At 38.0% G+C, this 22165-nt stretch overlaps 1 protein-coding gene across 1 annotated transcript in view; it reads right to left on the bottom strand.

The window, feature by feature from the left end:
• Positions 1-14763: 14763 nt before the first annotated feature.
• The window catches only part of LOC148830776 (Fc receptor-like protein 5), a 55841-nt gene continuing 48439 nt past the window's right edge, over positions 14764-22165 (bottom strand). The window contains exons 17-18 of the mRNA XM_088921262.1: positions 19427-19471; positions 14764-15347 (exon numbers count right to left, since the gene is read on the bottom strand). Coding sequence (XP_088777388.1) covers positions 15343-15347; positions 19427-19471 — 50 coding nt within the window. The 3' untranslated portion in view covers positions 14764-15342. The remainder of the gene's footprint in view (positions 15348-19426; positions 19472-22165) is intronic.

The raw sequence follows: 22165 nt of genomic DNA, 5'->3' as shown, positions 1-22165 counted from the left end.
TACATGTACTGGTACAATGGAATTCTTACTTACAGAAAGTCTCTTGCTTGTTAAAACAAGTGTAAAAACACAAAGTGCAGACAGTGCATCAAGACAATATACAAACAAACAGTAGACAATGTACAAGTAAACAAGTAAACAGTTTGAATGTAAACAATGCAGACATGTAAACAATGACTGGAGATGTGCAATAAATAAGAAATCCTAATGAGGTAGATGGTGTAGGTGTGGTCCGAGGGGCATGGTAAATGAGTTCACCAATCGCACTGCTTGTGGATAGAAGCTATTGAGGAATCTGGTGGTACAGTAAGTGTCCGTATGCTTTTGTATCTCTTGCCTGAGGGCAATGGGGTGAAGAGCTCATGCCTGGGGTGGTGACTGTCCTCTGTGATGGCCAGAATTCAACCACGGCAGCGGTCCTCATAGAGCTGTTTAATCTCGGTGAGACCACAGCCAATGATCTTCTGGGCCATATTGACCATTCTCTGCAGTGCCTTTCTTTCTCAAGAAGAGGTGTTGCCGTACCACACTGTGATCCCATTAGTGAGGATGCACTCAATGGTGCAGCAGTAGAAGTTCACCAACACAGGTACTGGCATCCCCCATTGCCTGAGTCACCACAAGAAATAAAGGTGCTGCTGAGCCTTCTTCAAGACAGAGTCAGTGTTCACAGTCCAGGTTAGATCTTTAGAAATGTGAATTCCCAAAAACCTAAAGCGGGTGACTGTTTCCACTTCCGTTCCATCAATACTGAATGGGCTGTGAGTGTGTGGCCTGTGTCTCCGAAAGTCCACTATTAGCTCTTTCATTTGATTTACGTTCAAGTCGAGGTTATTGCTATGACACCAGCTAAGCAGCTGTACGACTTCATCCCTGTAAGTGGACTCGTCATCATCACTGATCAGGCCTATTATAGTGATGTCATCCGCAAACTTAATAATGTGGTTGTTGCTGTCTTGCTGTGCAGTCGTGAGTGAACAGGGAGTACAACCTTGGACTCAGACAGCAGCCTTGTGGGGTTCCAGTGCTCAGGGTGAGTGGTGTTGATGTTTTATTGCCTATCCGCACCACCTGTAGTCTCTCGATTAGAAGGTCCAGCAGCCAGTTGCAGACAGAGTTGCACAGACCTAATCCCCTGAGCTTTGTCCCCAGTTGACTGGGTATGATGGAATTGAATGCTGAACTGTAGTCCACAAACAGCATTCTCACATATGAGTTCTTAGTGTCCAGGTGTTCCAAGGCTGTATATAGAGCCAGGGAGACAGCATCATCAACTGATCTGTTGCTCTGGTAGGCGAACTGCAAGAGGTCCAGGGACTCCTTGGCAGAGGAGTTGATGTGTGACAACACCAGCTTCTCCACGCATTTCATCATCACAGATGTTAATGCCAGCAGCCATATCACCCTGCAACTCACAACTAGCAACACCCTGAAGCTAAGCAGGTGTGAGCCTGGTCAGTACCTGGCTGGGAGACCTCCTTGGAAAAACTAAGGTTGCTGCTGGAAGAGGTGTTAGTGGGGCCAGCAGGGGGCGCTCACCCTGCGGTCCATGTGGGTCCTAATGCCCCAGTGTAGTGATGGGGACACTATACTGTAAACAGGCGCCGTCCTTCAGATGAGATGTAAAACCGAGGTCCCGACTCTCTGTGGTCATTAAATCCCAGGGCGATTCTCGAAAAGAGTAGGGGTGTAACCCCGGCATCCTGGCCAGAATTTCCCCTTGGCCCTTACCAATCATGGCTTCCTAATAATCCCCATCTATGAATTGGCTACATTACTCTGCTCTCCTCCCTACTGATAGCTGATGTGTGGTGAGTGTTCTGGCGCACTATGGCTGCCGTCGCATCATCCAGGTGGATGCTGCACATTGGTGGTGATGGAGGGGAGTCCCCATTACCTGTAAAGCGCTTTGAGTGGAGTGTCCAGAAAAGCGCTATATAAGTGTAAGCAATTATAATTAATTAATTATTAATGCTACAGGGCGGTAATCGTTGAGGCACGTCACTTTTGCCTTTTTGGGGAGTGGAACAATAGTGTTTTTTTTTAAGCAGGAGGGGACAATGGACTGTGAGAGGGAGGAGTTAAAGATGTCTGTAAACACTGTGGTCAGCTGGGCTGCACATGTCTTCAGGACGCGAGGTGGTATCCCATCAGGCCCTGCAGCCTTATGGATTTTCACCCTACTCAGAGTCTTCTGCACGTCCTGCTCTGAGAGATTCAGAACTTCCCCTGTACACTTGGGGTCTTCTCAGCAGTGCCCGTGTTCAGAGCATCAAAGCGGGCATAGAAATGGTTCAGCTCATCCAGCAGGGATTTGCTGTTCATTTCGATCTCCTGGCTACAGCCCTTGTAGCCTGTGATTGACTGTAATCCCTGCCACAGCCTCCGGGTGTCAGTGCATTGCGTTTCAAGCCGCACTCTGTAGCTCCATTTAGTGTGTTTTATGGCTTCCTCTAATGCATACTCTGATTCCCTGTACAGCTCTTTGTCCCCCGATTTGAACGCGGTGGAACTATCTTTTATTTTATTGCGAATGTTGTTGTTGAACCATGGTTTCTGATTGGGAAATGTCCTAATTTTCTTTTCTGGTACACAAATGTCGGTGCAGTATTTAATATAGCTGGTGACCACGTCCGTATACTCATTTAAATCTGTGTCTGGAGCTCTGAATGCGTCCCAGTCTGTACTATCATAGCAGTCTATTAACCTGCTTTCCGTCTCCTCAGACCAATAACGCACTGACCTGTTTGCAATGGGGGAGGTCTTCAGCTTCTGTTTGTACCCAGGAAGCAACAAGAGAGCGATGTGGTCCGACTTACCGAAACTCGGTTTGGGAAGCACTTTGTATGCTCCTTTTATTGTTGTGTAGCAGTGGTCCAAAATATTGCCTCCTCTTGTCGGTACAGTGACATGCTGAATGTATTTTTGCAGTACTTTCCTCAGATTGCAGTGGTTGAAGTCCCTGACTACAATTGAGACGGCTTCCGGGTGGGAGTTTTTGTGCTTGTTGATAATGTCGTGGAGTTCACTGTGTGCTGCTTCCACGCAGGCTTGAGGTGGAATGTAAACAGCTGTGATAATAGTGGCGGAAAACTCCCTCTGCAAATAAAAGGGTCAACATTTTATGGTCAGGTGTTCTAGATTCGGTGATTTCCCTCGAGAGGGGGATCAGAATACCTCCTGGGTATCCCTGCCTGTCGTAAGAGGCGACTAAAAGGGTTGTGTCAGGAAGGGCATCGGACGTAAAACCATCTTGTCAAAACCATGGTTGCAAAGAACACAAAGCACATACCGGATCGGTTGGGGCCCGGGTTAACAACGGCAGCCATTAGTGCTGTGTCCCAGCAGGGTACTAACGGAAATTATGCTACTGTGGGGAAAACTGTAGAGTGGGGGCTACAGAAAAGAAACAAGGTAAAGGGGCCTGGAAGGAATGTTAAGTCAATGAGAGTGGGGAGTTGGAATGTTGGTACCATGACAGGGAGAGGGAGAGAATTGGTTGAAACTATGGCAAGGAGAAAAGTGGAGATCTTGTGTGTGCAAGAAACCAAGTGGAAAGGAAACAGCTCAAGACACCTAGGAGAGGGATACAAGATTCTATACGCTGGAAAGAGTACAAAAATGAATGGAGTGGGTGTGATAGTGTGCAAAGACCTAGCAGACAAGATAGTGAGGGTGGTAAGACACTCAGACAGGATTATCAATGTACAGGTGGCTTTTGAGAGCGGGTTGTGGAATATCATCTCTGTATATGCACCACAGGTAGGAAGACCACAGGAGGAAAAGGATAGCTTCTTGGAAGATCTCTAAGAAGTGGTTAGCAGAATCCCAGGAAATGAAATGGTGGTAATTGGAGGAGACTTCAATGCACATTTAGGAGAGAAATGCCCAGATTATCCAGATGAACATGGTCAGAGAGGGCTAGGAGAGAGAAATGAAGAAGGAGGAAGGCTACTAGAAACACTCCAAGCTCTTGAATTGTTTGCAGTGAACACAGGGTTCACGAAGAATTATGAGCAAAAGGTGACATACAGGAGTGGAGGCCATGATACCCAAATAGACTACATATTAGTGAGAAGAATTGATAGAGCGAAAGTCCAAGATGCTAAAGTCCTGCCCTATGAGGCTGTTACCAGACAACACAGGCTACTGGTGATGGACATCACAATATTGAAGGAGCGAAGAATAAAGCAGAGAAAACACCCAGCACGAACAAAAGTGTGGAAACTGAGAGAATACAAAATAAATTTCAACAGGCTGGTGAGAGAAATGAAAAACAACACAGAGGAAACAGAGGAGCCTTCAGTTGAAAAAGAGTGGACTGAGATGAGTCACATCCTAGAAGAGGCTGCTACCAGGGTTTGTGGAAAGACAAGAGGAGGCAGACCGGGGGAAAATGAAGAGTGGTGGTGGGATATGGAAGTTCAGGAAACACTGAAGGAAAAGAAAAAAGCATACAAGACACTGAAAGATGGCACTGGAGAATTACAAGAATATAAGAGACTAAAAAAGGTAGCAAAAAGAAGTGTAGCAAGAGCAAAGGAAAGAGCCTGGAAAGAATGGTATGAGAAACTTGAAACAAAGGAAGGAGAGGACCAAATCTACAAGATTGCTAAACATAGAGCGAGACAGAAAAAAGATATTATCCGGGTGGCAGTACTCAAGGATGGAGAAGGCAGAGTCTTGATTAAAGAAGAACAGATCAAGCAAAGATGGCTGGAGTACTTCAAAAATCTGTTAAATGTAGAAAATGAGAGGGAGAACCTAGTGGAGGCAGACGTAGTGTGTGGGTCAATCCAAGAAATTTCAGTAAAGGAAGTGACAGAAGCTATCAAAGAGATGAAAGTGGACAAAGCAACTGGACCATCAGGAATAGCAGCAGAACACTTTAAGAACCTCGATGAAGAGGGGATTCAGTGGCTGATGAGATTGCTAAACAATATTGCAAAGGAAGAGAGAATTCCAGAAGAATGGACAAAAAGCAGTATGGTTACCATCTACAAGGAGAAAGGAGACCCAATGGAGTGTAAAAACTATAAAGGAATAAAACTTCTGGAACATGGATTGGAAATCCTGGAAAAAATTCTGGACAAGAGACTCAGGAAGATAGTCAGGATCCACAACTCACAATTTGGATTCTCAGCGGGGAAAAGCACAACAGATGCCACTTTTGTGATGAGACAGTTACAGGAGAAGACACTAGAGAAAGGGAAAAAGCTGTATGTGGCCTTTCTGGACTTGGAGAAGGCATATGACCGTGTGCCCAGAGAGGTGATGTATTGGTGCTTGAGGAAGAAAGGAGTACCAGAAAGCATGGTGAAGTTAGTTCAAGCAACCTATAGAGATGCAACTACAAAGGTGGTCACACAACGGGGAGAGACAAAAGAGTTTGAAATCACAGTTGGAGTACACCAAGGATCAGCACTAAGTCCTTTCCTTTTTATAAACATTATTGACACACTGACAGAGGAGGTAAGAACAGAAGTGCCTTGGGAACTCATCTTTGCTGATGATGTGGCACTGATGGCAGATTCAGAAGTAGAACTACAGGAGAAAGTGTTCAAATGGCAGAGGAGTCTGGAAAAGGGTGGACTGAAAATGAATGCAGAAAAATCTGAAATAATGGTAATGGAGAGAAGAGGAGATACTACGACCAATGTTGAGGAGACAAATGGAGGAAAACTGAAACAGGTTGATGGCTTTAAATACCTTGGATCAAAACTGGTAAAGGGAGGAGAAACACTGGAGGCAGTAAAACAAAGAGTAAAAGCTGGATGGAACAAGTGGAGAGAAATAACTGGAATAATCTGTGACAGGAAAATTCCTAGAAAGTTAAAGTGCAAAATGTACAAGACTGTGATTAGACCTGTACTACTATATGGAGCTGAATGCTTGGCAGTTGGAAAGAGGGAAGAGAACTTGATGAGAAGAACTGAAATGAGGATGTTGAGATGGATTCTGCAGATTTCAATGAAGGATAAGATCAGAAATGAAGAAATCCGTAGACGATGTAGGGTGGTGGATGTGGTTGAGAAGATGCGAGAGGCGAGGTTACGGTGGTATGGACATATCATGAGGAGGGACGTTGAGGAAGTAACAAAGAGGGTAATGGAATTTGAGGTGGAAGGTAACAGGGGAAGAGGCAGGTCTAGAAAGAGATGGATAGATTGTGTCAGAAAAGAAATGGAGGTATGTGAAGTGAGTGAGGAAGATGTGCTCGACAGAGACAAGTGGAGAAGAGCAACCAAAGCAGCTGACCCCAGGACAGTCTGGGACTAAGGCTGTGAAAAAGAAGAAGAAGAAGTGTTCTAGATTCGGTGAGCAGGATTTAGAGATTACCTCCACGTTGGTGCACCATTTGCTGTTGACCTTTGTGTTTGCCGGTTGTTTGGTGGTTTCTGTCCATGCGGTAAACGGTGAACCCCTTTGGCTGAATGGCGGTATCCAGGACGCATGCATTCAGCCAGGTTTCAGTGAGGGCGTATACACAGCATTCCCTCAGGTCCCTTTCCGCATGGATCCAACAATGTAGCTCGTCTATCTTTTTGTCCAGTGGCTGAACATTAGCTAAGAAAATAGACTGCAGCGGTGGTCTGTGCGGACGCCTTCATAGTCGCGCGAGTACGCCGCCTCGTCTCCCCCGGAGTCTGCCCACCTGTTGTTGTTGTTCACCGCATCTTTGTCCAATCCGGCAGGTGGGGTCCGGTACGTGAAAAAAGTTGTTTGATGACCCTAAGGAGTCTTTCCTCACGTTTAAAAGTACCTGTCTGTCATAGGTAATGATAGACATTGAGGGTCTAACACAGAAAGCTTTTTTACAGAAAGCTAACTCACTAGCTACTTTTGCTTCATGATCCTAGTCTATGGCACAATTAATTTGTTGCTGTGCTTAACAACCTTTGGCACGGTTTCAATCCACTCTGCTCATTTTTTGTCCAACATTCCTTTCAGACTGAATGGTGAATAAGCTAATTTGTGAATACTAAATTCATAGATGTTGAGACCCTACTGTAAATCATTTCATTACTTTTTGGATGATTTGTTAATTTTATTCACTGTCATTAGACTCAGTGCAACAAAATGTTGATCTTAATCACAATGACAGAGTCCAGGAATAAAAGGAGGAAATTTGAGTCAAATACAATTAAGCTATTGCACATAGAAAATGCCATATAAACACACAGCCCCTTTATTAATTTTGTGTGTATTGCCTGCAAGAATGTGCTTTGTTGGGTAGTGGTTACTTCTCTTCTAATGGTTATGTTGATTCAATTATCAATCTTATGTCATGCTACAAATGTAGCCATTCAGAAAGTGCATTAAAAGTCTATAACACACTACAGCGTCTGTGTTTTACCATGGCATGTGATTCACAGGCCAAAGATGATCAATAGGTGGCACTTGTGGTGCATTAGATGTTAGTGCTTCATTTAATCTTTCTACTGTGCATGTTTAAAACCACTTTATATGGAATTTTAATATGGAATTTTACAACTAATTCCAGGCAGGGAAATGTTGGTAGCTGAGCATAAAAATAGGAGCATAATGTCTCTGAACATCATATCATCATAAGTGATATTAATTTAGGAATATAAATATATTATACATCCTGTATATGGTGGGTAGTGGTAGCTTAAATAAAGCATACACAACAGTATTCCACTTTCTTCCCAAATATTTCATGCATCAAAGTCTTTAAATCATTCACTTACTGTGGTTATTTTGGAAAAGGTTTGGCGTGCTTGTTCTGACTATATTAAGTTTATATACTGTTGTAACGGAAAAAAATAAGGTTCTGGATCCCGAGATGAAGTTAAACAGATGAGTTTATTGCATGTAAGGAACAATAAAGCCGAAGTCTTGTTTCCCGCAAGAAACAACAAAACCGAAACATTGTTCAAAGTGCCAGTACAAACTTTAGGTTTATATAGTCCTTCCTTGCTGCTCTGACGTCATTCATTATTATGGTAAAGGGGGAAGGTCACGTGTTTGACCAGTTTACAGCTTTTTGGCCAAATGGTCAGGGATTAGTCCCCAGGGGGTTCCCTAGCTCTCCTAGCTCACATCTGGAATCCTTATCAGTTAACCCCCCTTCCTGCCATAAACTCCAGCCTTAGAAGTCTAATCTTCATGCAGAAAGGACTTAAAATTAACCCCGTCTTCACATCTTACTTCAATATTTTGTAAAAAACTAAAATGTTTTAACCTTTTCTATGAATACTTGCTGTCGTTATTTCGTATAAAAAATGTGTACTGTTTAGAATCCGCTTAATAGGCAATATAATATGGAATTGCGTAACTAAATAAGTTATTATATTAAATTTAAGGATCTAAATATAACAATACTGTATTTAAATAGCTGGTAGTATTACCATAGTCCACTTTCTTTGCAAACATGTTTTATTTTTTCTGACTCATTCACTCATGATTACTTTTGAAATATTTTAAGCTGTTTGTTTCAGCTGTGTATCTGAGTGGCCCATTGGTGCAGTGGGTTTGTCAACAGGGCCCCATCTAGGGGGATCATGGTTCAATACTTGCTAAGAGTGCGAGTTTTTCTTCTAGAACAGAAAGACTCCTTTTAAAAAATAAAATAGTAAATATTATGTACACTATATTAACAATTATGTATTGTTTTTTATATATCACAAAGTATTCCGTGTTTAATGAGATTAATAATGAAATAATAACATGAATGAGCAAACATGAATACTGTCAACAGTGGGAGTAAAAAACAGTTCAACCGGTTTAATTAAATTCAAAACACTTTATTCAGTGGGGCAATTTAACACAAGCCTTTACAACAAGCCTTAAAACAAAACCGTATATATTACAATTATATTCAAGAAAAACAAAGTGGTATTAAAAAGACCACTAGAACTGTAATAATGTATCTGATCAATATTAACAGTATTAATTTATTAATAAAGATGATAAATAATAATTCCAAACGTCTTGTATTTTGTTCAGGGTCATTTGTTTTCTCTGGTTTTCATAACCTTTGTTTTCTTATTAAAGCACCTATTTATGAGACACGATGTTTCAGATGTCAATAACTTTGAGAATAAATGACACAGAGCCTTCAGACCACATGCATTTTCACGATTTGTGAAAAATTTCACAACTTTTATTTAAACAACATCATTTTTAGAAACAGTTTGAATAAAGCGGATCACAGGTGTAAGGGAGTTCATAACGCGAGAATTACAGTACAATTCAAAAGCTAGTTATTTAGTTTTATTAAAATAAATATATTTGACTAGTTTACATATCTGTTCAATGTAATTCTCCACACCTTCTCTATCATCCCCACTAAACAATCTTTTTGGAGCCATATCTTTTGAGAACATTAAAAGATAAACCTGCATTTTTCAAATGTAGGGTCCAAGACAACATTACTGAATTAACCTTCCTAGAAACATTTTGTGATGTGAAAGAATATTGTAAGAGACATTGCTAATTAAATAAAAATAGGATCCTTATGCCCAGCCGTGAATTCTGCAGAATGTAGAGTAGCACAGTGACAATATCCAAAATCCAGGGGCTTGGTCAATTGGAGAAGCAATGAGTCCAGTAACCAGGAAAATCCGAGAAAGACAATCCGAAAAACGAAATCCATAGAGTGTGCCACAAGAGAATACTACGGGAGGCTTCTCAATAGTGAGCATGTGTTGGTGCGTGAGGGAACTTTAAATACTGAAAGGAAAGGGACTTGGATAGATACAGTAACTGGTCCGATAGTGAGAATTTGTGGAATCTGGTGCATGTGAGAATGTAATGGGTTCAGTTAGGAATAAGATCGTGAAACAGTGGGTTTTGGAATATAACGGCGTTTGCAAGAGAGAGTGCAGGGCATGGCGACATTGTGATGCCACCACTTCATTCACAAGCCTTATAGCCTCCCGGGGAACTTTTTTGCACTTTTGTTTCTACTTTTGCACATCCTACAAGAATGGCAAAGAACATAGCCCTCTTTTCTGGGTACAAGGACACATGGCGCACATAGTCAGAGACGTCTGGGCCCTGGGCTTGCAGAGTCTCAGGCCCAGAGTCTCCAACTCATTCCACTGTCCTAGGTGATCTTCTCAAAGATCATTTTAGGTTCTGGGCATCACCGAGCCCTTCTCTGTGGATTCCCAGACTTGTTGAGCTTCACCTGTCACGTGCCTTCTTGTTGGTCCATTTTAGGGAGAGGTCAGTGGTTAGACCCTGCTCTTTCCCCCAGTACCACAAAAAGTATGGCCAGGTCCCTCTGCCTCGCTTCCCTCTCTAACAACTTAACACAAACTAACTCATATCAACTCTCACACAGTGGACTTACTGGACAGCCCTGTTCTCACACTAAAACAAGCTGCGTTCTCTTTAAATCTCTCCAACTCTCTTGAACTTTTCAGCTTCTCTCTGAATTACAATTACACATTCTCCTCTGTGACTGACACTCTTCCCAGCTGCTTGCTGGTTTCAATAACGTACATCTTTTTCTGCACAATCCCCTCTGGGACTGTCACTCAAGTACTCTCCCCGTAAAGGCTTAAAGCTACAGCTTCACTTCTCTCTCTCTTTCGGAAGGCAGACACTCGCAGCTTAGACACATCTCACACTCACTTCTTGCATTACTTCAGCCTGGTCCTCTCAATGCCAGGTCTCGGTATGCAGGAGACATGATCATACATTTTCACTTGTCTGCGACTAGCATAGGACTGAGATCCTAGCTTAATCTCTGCTGAGGGAAATAGTCATTCTTTTCTTAAAGCATGAACTCAGCTGAGTCTGATTAACTGATTAACATGCCCATCTCAATAAGGGCTCTGCCTCTTAAAGGTGCCAAACCGGGGACAGCGTTAACAAGTGAATCAAACCTTTAATGTTTATTTAAATATTTAAATCGTATTTTTTTTTAAATATAATTAGGTAATGGGGTGACATGTGCAGTGGTTAGAATAGCTGCTTTGCAGCACTGCGGTATGAGGTCCATTTCTCGGGGTGCTATTTGTGTGACGCTTCAATGTTCTCCCTGTGTTAATGCGGGTTTCCTATGGGTGCTCCTGTTGAACTTGAACATTATTGCCATATGTAACCAGTACATGTACTGGTACAATGGAATTCTTACAGAAAGTTTCTCGATTGTTAAAAAAGTGTAAAACACAAAGTGCAGACAGTGCATCAAGACAATATACAAACAAACAGTAGACAATGTACAAGTAAACAAGTAAACAGTTTGAATATAAACAATGCAGACATGTAAACAATGACTGTAGATGTGCAATAAATAAGAAATCATAATGAGGTAGATGGTGCAGGTGTGGTCCGAGGGGCACGGCCAAGTGTGTTCGCCAATCGTACTGCTTTCCCTCCAAAGTCCAAACATACAGTATACTGGTAGGTTAACTGGCTTCTTGTGTGCTCCCTGTGACTGACTGGCATCATGTCCAGGCTGTATGCATCCTTTTTTTGCTGGTATAGGCTATGGCTACCCTTTGACTCTGTATTTGACAAAGAAAAAGAAACTGGATGGATTACCATATTAAAATATATGATACTAGTTTAGGTTCATTTTGGGTATGCCAAAAAACTTCAATACATTTAGCAAACCCTCAAGTTGCTAATAGCAGTGATGTTTGTGCACACGAGATGCTCCCGTTTGCTCAGTTTTTAAAGAATCAGAAGGTACATTGATCACAACCTATCAGAAATAGCTTTCACTGGACGCAATATACATTCCATAACAGTGTTTGTATTTAATCGGTGCCTGTTAGGAGAGTCAGCTCTAGTAAGAGGACTTTTTTTGTTTCTCACTCCAACAATATTTTTACTATAAGCTGATAATATTGACTCCATTAGATCTAATACTCTGATCAAGAAACACTGTGCTAGGGTATTTAGTTAAATAAGTGTTTAAGTAAGTCTTTGCTTTAATTGTAGTCTCTTTCAGAATCACTGGAGTGCAGTAGTAGTTGTTGCAAAAAATGTTCAGGCATTCCAAGCAAAAAGTGTCCATGTGATCATAACATAAAATTGAAAACAAAAATTGCAGTATATATTGTTTTTTTCTCCAGACCTGGAGTGCATTTTAGAGTCAACATTTACTTACATCATTTACTGTACATCAAAACATGATAGTTAATTATATGTAGTGTACTTTTTAAATTAACATCTGTCAGAAATTAATTGTTCTCTGTATTTAAGCTCAGTAATATTTACATGAAAAGAAAATTGAATACTTGAAATCATGTTAGACCTTTCTGAATCGAGTGCCTTTTTGTTCTTAAATTGCCTCCTTCATAAGCAGATTGTTGTGAGGCACCCTGTCTCAATTACACTTCACTCAATTACATCTCCTTGAAAAACATACACTCCTACTATGCCCAACTACAACATTGAAGTGCTTGGATTGAGTGAGACCAGACCGATGCAAGCAGGCCAGTTGAAGCTCTTGTCAGGTGAGATGATAAAGTTGCACAGCGAACACTTATCAGCTGGGAGACAGCAGGCCCAAGAATCATCCAGGCTTGTTTTAGAGCCAATGCCAGGAAAACAAAGCTAAACAACCACCAGTGATATGCATTAACTTAAGACATGAAGAGACTTGAAAACTAAAGATGAATTCTACTACAGACTACAAAACAAAAGCAATATAAAGGACCTCAAAGATAAAGGACATAACTGTAATTACAGTATAAGCACCTTCCATGCTGAAATGAGATGAGATAACAATGGTCATGGGGAGACACAGGTTTGGCCAGATGAACAAAAATGGAGGGATGTTTGCCAACTTTAACTTTTGAAGCAATTATTTCCCTAACACCTAATGCACCACAAGTGCCACATGTTGGTCAATTTGGCCAGTGAATCATGTACTGTGGTAGGCTGTAGATCATTTCCTGCGGTATGGATTTTTAGCACGCATTTTGAATGGCTACATCTGTATATCAATAATATATACCATCAGTGATTTATTTATGTGATTTATTTATCTTTTATCTATAAACATAGCCTACATTATCAGTGTCTGATGCAGATAGCCTGAATTGATAACATAAAATTCAAAACCTCTTTACTAGATTTAAAACACTGCAGCTAGATTTCTAAATCACACCAGACCTTGGCAGCATATCACTCTCACACTTAAATCTCTACATTGGTTGCCTATAAAGTCCGATATTTAGAACAAGATCTTGTTACTGACTTTTAAGGCTTTAAATAATCTGGCTCCATCATACAGTACATCTCTGAACTCCCATAGGTTCTGTTCAGTTGTAGCTGGTCTCCTAACTGTCCCTCAAGCCCATCTACATTTTATGGGTGACAGGGTCTTCTCCTGTTATGCCCCCAAGCTCTGGAACTCTCTGCCCACCTTCTGTTAACTTCTTCAAATCCAGACTCAAAACCTTCTTTACATAACTGGTTCCATTCTTCACCCCTCTGCTTTCCTTAGTACCACCATCCACGGTCTCCTCTGTATATTATAATTGTGTTTTTATCTTGTGTATTCTTTTTATTTATTGTTGTTGTCATTCTGTAAAGCACTTTGAGAAGCCACCTTTAAAGGCGCTATATAAAATAAAGTTCATTTTTATTATAATTATAATAATAATTCCATAGCTGAATAGAAGCTAGCTGAGAACAAAAACAAATTAGTTCCAAGGGAAGAGATTTAAAAAATGCTTTGCTCACTTTATCTAGGACCAAATCTCAGACTTTTGATTACCTTGTTTTTCTATTGCTGCTTATTATTATTATTTGTTTCTAACTGTCCCTGTATGATAGCCATATCTTTATTAACTCTCAGAAACTCAAAAACTATTTATTTGCACTTTTACTATTGTTTGATGTGCTAGAAAAAATGCTTCACATTATTTTTTGCCTATGTTGCAATATTCACTTTTCCCTTTCTTGCCAATTCTAATATTTTTCTTTAGCTCTACATTTACAAGGATCTGGTGCAGAGAATTGTTCTCTTCCTTCTGATCTCCACTTGAGGCTTTAAGATTATGTTGTGGCCTATAACCACATTTCTTTTAGTAACTCCATTATTCTTTAAGACAGAAATGCATCATTGTATTGTTATGTTGAGGTATGTTTCCAGTGTTGGCATTCTTGGTTCTTGGTTATGGTATATCTAATTTTATGCACTTTCTTGTTACTAGACAAATGGCACAATGGAAAAACTTGCATGACTTAGTTTCATCTGCAAATGGATACTTGAAAAAGTGTATTTATTTCAAGTATACTCCAAACTGTGAATTTATGTCTTATGCTAAAAAAATTACAAGTTAAAACAAAAAGAAGAACTACAAAACAATTTTGATATATATATATTATATCTGTTTATATTCTATTAATGTTATGCCAGAAAAGATGCACAGTTCTGTCTGATGCCAGTAGAGGGTACTCAACACCCTCTTGAGAGTCACTTTCAAAATGAAACTATTGAAAATACCAGTCTCTGTCAAGTTCTCACAGTTTTGTATTGAGCAGAAAAGGGCAGCTTAGAGTGCAAAATGCTATCTACTTATAGAGAATAGAGGTTAGCTGAGTAAAAACAAATGAGTTTCACGGAAAGAGATCGAAAACATGCTTTATTGAAGACCATTAACAGGTCATGCATGCAAAAAGCATGTCAAAGTATGAAAAAACAGGTTAAGGTTAATATTTTATCTTTTTTTAATCTTAATCTTTTAGTAGCACTGACAGATTTAACCGGATTTCTTCAGAATCAACAGTGAATTATGAAAACCAAAAGATACAATTGAAACTAAGAACTAGTATTTTATTTTTTTTATTTTTAAAACATTTTTAAACACAGTCTAAACTTATATTCTTGTAATACAGTATAAGTATTAATTTATGAAACCCTACAAGGTGTTCCCTTAAATAAATTCTATACAATAATACCCTGAAATTCTATATAGGACAATAGATGTGAGATGTGAACAGATACATTTAGAAAAAAACATTTAAAAGTAATTTACTAGACAAACCTAGCAAAAGCAAAACAAAAAATACAAGATATAAATTATATACAATAAAAATAATATTTAAAGGCTAAAAGGCACAGGAGATAATCAGCTGAAGACTAGAAGCCACTTATGAGAATTTTAGTCCCACGCCTCACACCATTGCTAATTAATTTAACATTAATGATATACAGTATATTCATGGCACTGTTTAGATGATATATCTTTTCTCAATCAATGTCCTTATAATTGTCTGAGTTCTGTGTAGAGTTAAAACATGGCTACTCCTTGAAACAAAAATACTATCTCTGAATTAAAACAAAACCTTTTTTTCTTCTCCATGCAGATTTCACTGTATGAAACTTTGACTTTCATTGCTTGTCTTTCACCCTGTTTAATCAAAAGAGAGGAAAAATTAAAGAAAATAAAGACTCAGAAATTAAATTGTGATTAGTATAAGGATTACAATACAAAAATTGGCAAATACATATTTTCTTCAGTAAGCCTGAATACTAAATGTAAAATGTATATTTAAATGTTCTACTTTAGTGGATTCTACTAACATGAACAGTGTTTGCTGTATATACTGTACTGTACAATGTTTATTAAGTTCACAACTGTTGCAGAGTAAATGTATTCTAATTTATTCTAAGAAGCTAAAATATATTCTAAGAAGCTGAGAAATTTAGGTTGTGTGGAAGTGTAAAAGAAAAGAAAAAGTTGTATTACATAGCATAAACCTAGTGGAAAAATTAACTATCCTTATTGTTACGAACATACTGTATTAGGTCATTGTATAGTAATTGTATATGCTATAATATCTCCATAATTCCACAAGACCTAAGAAAGGGAAAATGCTTGTACACGGGCATTTGTAGCAATGTGTTGTGAAGTACTGTATATGAAATGCAAATGGGCGTACTGTACCTAGAATACCACTGTGGAACACATATAACCTGTTTCCTGTCCTAGTAAAGCAGTTAATCAATAATTCTCAGCCTCTCAGTGTATGCAAACCCCTTCTGCTCCTACAAAACAAATTCAGAGACCCACAAGGATAGGCAATCCTGGTTATTGTGTTACCAGTTTTCTTTAAGTTTTAAAAGTACCTTAGCATCATCACTCAATTAACACCGAAATAAGACATGGAAAACACCTGGAGACTGTATGGGTTGTTCAGGATTGTGTCCAGAAAATGTATCGATAACAACATACAGTAATTTACTGTATTTATATATTAGATACAGTGCTACAGTATATTCACAACATACAATATTGGTGATATCATTAGCATCTGTACACTTTATTTTCACTTTTATGCCGATGATACTCAAATTAATGTACCAGCCTCAACCAGCCTTAATATTAATATTAATATATTATATATTATTCATTTGCTTTACACGCAGAAAAAAATCTTTCTTTCAACTTTGGACAGCAACTCAATTCCACTGTCTGAAGGGAGCTATATAAGACTAAATTTGTATTGTATAATTATCTTCTATTGCTCCCTAAAAAAAAAAGTTTATTGAATTGCAGTAAAAGTAGATGTAGTTAAAGTAGGATTCAAAGGGAGTAATCTTTTAGGCAAGGGATTTTTCCAGACAAGAGAAAGGAATAAAAACATGATGATAGTAAAAGAATTTTCAGAGATTTAAGTATAGATCCAATGGCAATAGTAGCAATGCATTCAAAAACCCATACATACTGTATATACTGTGTATCTCGATATTAATATAATTAAGCATATATTATTTAAAATGTCTCACGCTACAACTCACAGAACATTTCACCAGTCTTAAACAATGCATGTGAACTGAAGTACAGCACTGAGTACTATATTAAAAATAATTGAACTGCGAATATGCCACAGTGAGGAGGCTGACATTTTATTCTCTATTAGCTGCTGACCAGAAGCTGACAACAACTACAGTAAAATGTGATTCAGTTAAACCATGTCTCCAAAAATAGTATGGTTAATAAATAAAACAGAAATGAGGCAACAGTCAACATAGTATTATTTCTGATATATGACAACATCACATGCTGATATATTTCTGAGCCCAGCACAATAATTATATAATGTATTGTCTACATTATTTATCTATCCATCTATCTATTTTCTAACAGCTTTATCCAATACTGGGTCACGGGACAGCCAGAGCCTTACATTATCTATCAGTTATTATTTATCATATTTATGAACTTGTAATAATCCATGTTAATGTACAGTACAACTAACTCCTAAATAAAGGTAGGAATATTGAACATTATACTGTAGGATGGATCACCCAAAATTAAACCCATGAATAGGGAGTATTTTTGCCATTTTATACTGTTTGAAGCCAAGTGTACTAGTGTTTCCTCAGTTTTTGATTGCTGTACTCTGCATTGGGAATATGTCATAACACTTTTCTGTAGAAGTGGAAGACATTGATCCTATCATAGGATAGCGCACTAAGATGGCTTATTTTTTAGACCAGCAATATGACGGCGTGGATGTGACATTAACTACCTAATACATGTGAAACTGCAGTTTTAGATATGCCAGTTTTTCACTCACGAGTTATCCTTTTCTAAGCCTTGAAATGTACAGTAGTTAACACTAAGAGAACATACTGCTGAGCTGAAAATAGTACGGAGTTATCCTTTTCCAAGCCTTGAAATCTATTTTGCATTAAGAGAAAATATTACAAAATATTACTGAACTGATATCTAACCTAACGTTGCCATGACAACATTAAGATAATGGAAAATCAACGTCATTAAAAGCAACGACAACAGAATGTCAATGTGTAGTTTTGTTATCAAAAACGTCAGATAACATTGTTAGATAACAATGACAATGTCACACCTGAAGAGGGCTCCACAGCCAAAACGTTGTGTTTCTTTTTTTTTGTACTGAAAATATTTTACAAACTCTAAGTAAAGAAATGTGATTTGAATTTGTTTTGAATAAAAGTTTGAATTATCAATAAGAAATTTATTAAATAATCTATAGCAAACTAGACCAAAAACAGAAATTAGACCTTGTACTGACTATATGTTTTGGGTCACTGTTATGCTGTATAGTGAAGAGCTGTCCAGGAGATATGGAAGCATTTTCTTCTATATACTGCAAGTAGAAAAAAAAACTTACTGTAAACTTCAGTTTTCATTCTTCTACCTCCATCTTTAGTTATTATATCATTATATCATATATAATTATCCTCATATATAAATACAATATGATGGACAGATGAGATCATACCTTTGACAAAGTGATGGAAATGTTAAAATGCGGAGAAATAAACTACAAATACTCCAAAGTGCATACTTGTTTGCTTATGTAGAAAACATGCTTCTATACCTAATGGGCATGCAGCATGACAATAACCCAAAGTGCAAAGCATTAAATCTGCAGAAGCCCAGCATTCACCCTGCTTCACACATACTGTAACAGTGCCTAGGTTCTATAGATTATTACATTCTTTTTTTTCATTTTAGACTTTGGAAAAACTTCTGAAAAGTCATTTTCTAAGACAATATTTATTTATTTTTTATTTAAATTATTTATGATTCATCCATTTGTGGTATTATTGGCAGAGAGAAAATAATATATTTCATATTTCTCCCTGTATCACTTCTCACATCACATATCACTTATTACTAACAGTATGTATCTACAGTATGTAACAGTATGTACAGTATCTACAGTAAATATTATTTAGGTTTCATATATGAATCAACATGTATGCTTATTCTTTCAAATTTGACTCTCTCAACAGTTTTTGCAGGACTGCAGAATTCAAATTGATTTAATTCTTTCATGTATGAAAGATAAGCCAACTGTTGTGGGTTTGGATCTATATACTGAATGTCATATACTGTGGTATTTTCCAAATTTTCTAAAAAAACATTTAAAGTAATTGTTATATTCAACATCAACTCACACGTTCTTTATACATTGTATCCTGCAGTGGACATTAAAAATATGCCTTTTTTTTAAAAAAAATATTGCTATAACATTTTCCTGTTCCGTGTTTAGATTTTTAACCCCACACAGATCCTGTGCATATATAGGTCCCGGTCTTTTCAGTTTTTGTGAAAGCCCTTGCCACACCCTGCCAATACTCAAGACAATATTTTGCATTTTTATGAAGACAAAATTGTTTACTAAATCAATTTAAACTTAACTGCACTAATATGAGTCCATAATTTTCATGAACAGTCAATTATTAGATGATTGAAATGTGCATGTTACATAATCTACAGTATGTACTGTACAACTTACTGAGCTGTGTACATGAATTAGTAAACTGAGCAAACATATTAGTAAATATTAGTAATGGTTTACCTGAATTAGTAGATAGAGATTTGAATTTGTTTACCTGTAAACAAATTGATCCTGAGACTTTATTTTTTCTCAAATATATTGGGGGCTCTCTATTTTGTTCAGTTTTACAAAGAAAGAAAATTTAAATTATTACCTATGAATGAAGAGAGTCCACCCATTTCTTCTTTTACTGGTTGCTCTGCAAGTACAAAAAAATGATATGGTTTGAAAAACTATTTTTAATTGAATTTTTAATTTAATCATAATCATTTTATAAAATCATACAGAAAGACTTGGAATTTTAATTCACAGATTAAAGGTTAAGCATGAAAAATAAACATTAAAAAGGGAGCTCTGCAGAAAAAGAAAAGTTTCACAGTTCATGTGGTAGCAATATACTGTATATATACTATAATGTAACTGTGTTTTTCATAAAACAGATTTCAGAAAATCAATGCAACTCGCTTTAATAAAAAGGTTTGTAGCGATTTGAAAGTCATCACTGAGACGGAGCAGTTACAGTACAGTGGCATCTGGAGCTTAGAGCCACTGCCAAACCAGTCTCATCAGAGAGTACATCTTTCTAAAACTATTGTGCTACAGAACACAAACAAAACATGTCTTGGGAGGTTCACAATTCTGAGTGTATTGATAGACAAGAGAGTTTTAGGTGATTTCTGGTTAGTACAAATAAGGAAGTGATACACTGAAAGCTGCTATACATAGGGCCCAACCAGATGCATGCTTTGATGAGAATTAAACCCACATTTCGTGTAAATATGATGCTGCTCTGAGGAACATGCAGTCTGAAGGAAAGGGCATTTTGTTGTATCTCCATATATTAAATTTTCAATCTGCTATCAGGTTTATGAATGTATACTGACTGTATCTAGTCTATTGCAGTGTAAAAGATGAATTTTTACTTTTTTTACTTAGGTTCAAAGTGTTGCTAATTCTGAAGGACTGCTTTGAGTAAAACCAATGTGGTTTAGACCTGAAAGAGATATATGTTAAGAGACGAAAAAATATTGTTAAACTGCAATGAATGTATTGTTGATTTTTAATAAAAAGTTAACTGAGTGCAGATATGATTTTAACATATAAAAATAATATAGAGAAGTCATCAGACCTCTTATAATGACTGTTGAAATAATTATATCAGCCACTGTGTAAGAAAATATAATATCCCATGGGCATGAAGGGTTGAGCAGAGTCTGGGATATACAAAATGTGAAACACTCCTTAATGCTTGGACACTAAGTATAAATTCAATCTAAAACACAAGAACAAAAACTGAACAATTTTAATTACACAGACTAGCTGTGATAATCAGCAGCTTATAGTACTGGTCTGTCCTGACCAGCACTGAAAGACCAAAAACTAAAAAAAAAACATTAGCGTCCGCCGTTTCAAACTGAGATGTAAAACACACCCACAATATACAAGTGCAGGCAGTTACATGCAGGTAGCTTAAAAAATATAAATGTAAGTTAAGAAAAATAGTGCTTGAAAATGCAACTCTGTTAACACATCATTTTCTTCATCTGGACAATATAGAAGGATTTTATATTAAATTGGAACAATGCATTAATAAGACTGCTGTCATAATGAAAGTTGAAGAAAACAATTAGAAATTAGAACAATAAATTCTGTGAGTACTTCATGGGTAGTATGAATAAATCATCATAAATGGTGACATAAAGTTCAAAGGAAACAGATCAGAATTTTCAAGAGAATCAAGAGAAAAGTGACTATATATGATGCAATATGCCATGATTCATAAAAATTGCTGATCCATTATTCAGGGATTACAAGAGATAATAGCAAGAGGTTTAATTGACTATACATGACTCTAACTAGGTTAGTAGTCAAACTATTTGTTATAGTTCAAGTAGGGAGCTGTGTCAGCATGCACAGGCTGCAAAGCAACTGGTAAAGGGTTTATTCCATGCTGAAAAGAAAAGAAAGGAAACACAACGTTTCGGCCGTGGAGCCTTCTTCAGGTGTGAGAAAGACAGGGTAGACGGCAAAGATTAAATAGTACAGAAGAACAAGAGCTGGAAAAGTGTAGGAGGAGGGAGAGGGGAGAGGCAGAGAGGTCACTCAGGAAGTGCAAAGTGGAGAGGTATGGAGAAAGTTGTGAAGTCAAAACCTGCATGAGAATAGAGAAGAAGGGGGAAGGTGTGAACCTAGTTTCAGGATGAGTTTAGTTTCAGTTGTCTTTCTGCTGTGGGAGTTGAGAAACCCTTCTTTGAGAACAGTGACAGATCAGTGTGATCATGGCCATCTGAGGTGAAATGAGAAACTATGGGCTTGGAAAAATCTTTAATCTTCACAGCCCTGACATGTTCTCTGAAGCGGTCTCCTAGTCTCCTATAAATAGCTGGGCATTTTTTGTAAGATATACTGTATTTGAAAGTCCTAGAGAGAGTGGAAGACTGGATCAAGACACAACAGTCCAATCTTTGTTGGCTCTGTGGCAATGAAGTCCAGTGGCACATACAAAAGAAAGTATTTCCTACTTTGCAACTTCCTGAAGTCCGCTTTCCTGGAATGCAAAGAGTCTCTGTGGTCTATTCACAAGTAAGGAATGAGTTAGAAAGATATTTGGTAGTGTGGTACCCATGGTTGTTGCTGTTATGATGAGTAGCCAGTAGCTATTCAGTGGTGTTGACAAACATCCAAATTTATTATCTTGTTGATCAGGCAAAATGACAATTCGAAGCTCGTCCAAACTTCTCTTGTTGCAGACAAACTCTTTGGCAGAGTTCTGGTTTATGCCAGTCTTTCTCAGTCTGGCAATCACTTGAGGCTAAGCTGTTTGAGTTGCCAATCTGACAACAATAGTAACAGTTATAGGATTCTTTCTGCTGTGAGATATCAGACGTTAAGA

The sequence above is a fragment of the Atractosteus spatula genome, chromosome 7, assembly GCF_055471065.1.
Source record: "Atractosteus spatula isolate fAtrSpa1 chromosome 7, fAtrSpa1.hap1, whole genome shotgun sequence".
Classification (NCBI taxonomy): Eukaryota; Metazoa; Chordata; class Actinopteri; order Semionotiformes; family Lepisosteidae; genus Atractosteus; species Atractosteus spatula.
The sequence above is the reverse complement of the archived record's forward strand: the minus strand, read 5'-3'. Positions and strand labels throughout refer to the sequence as shown.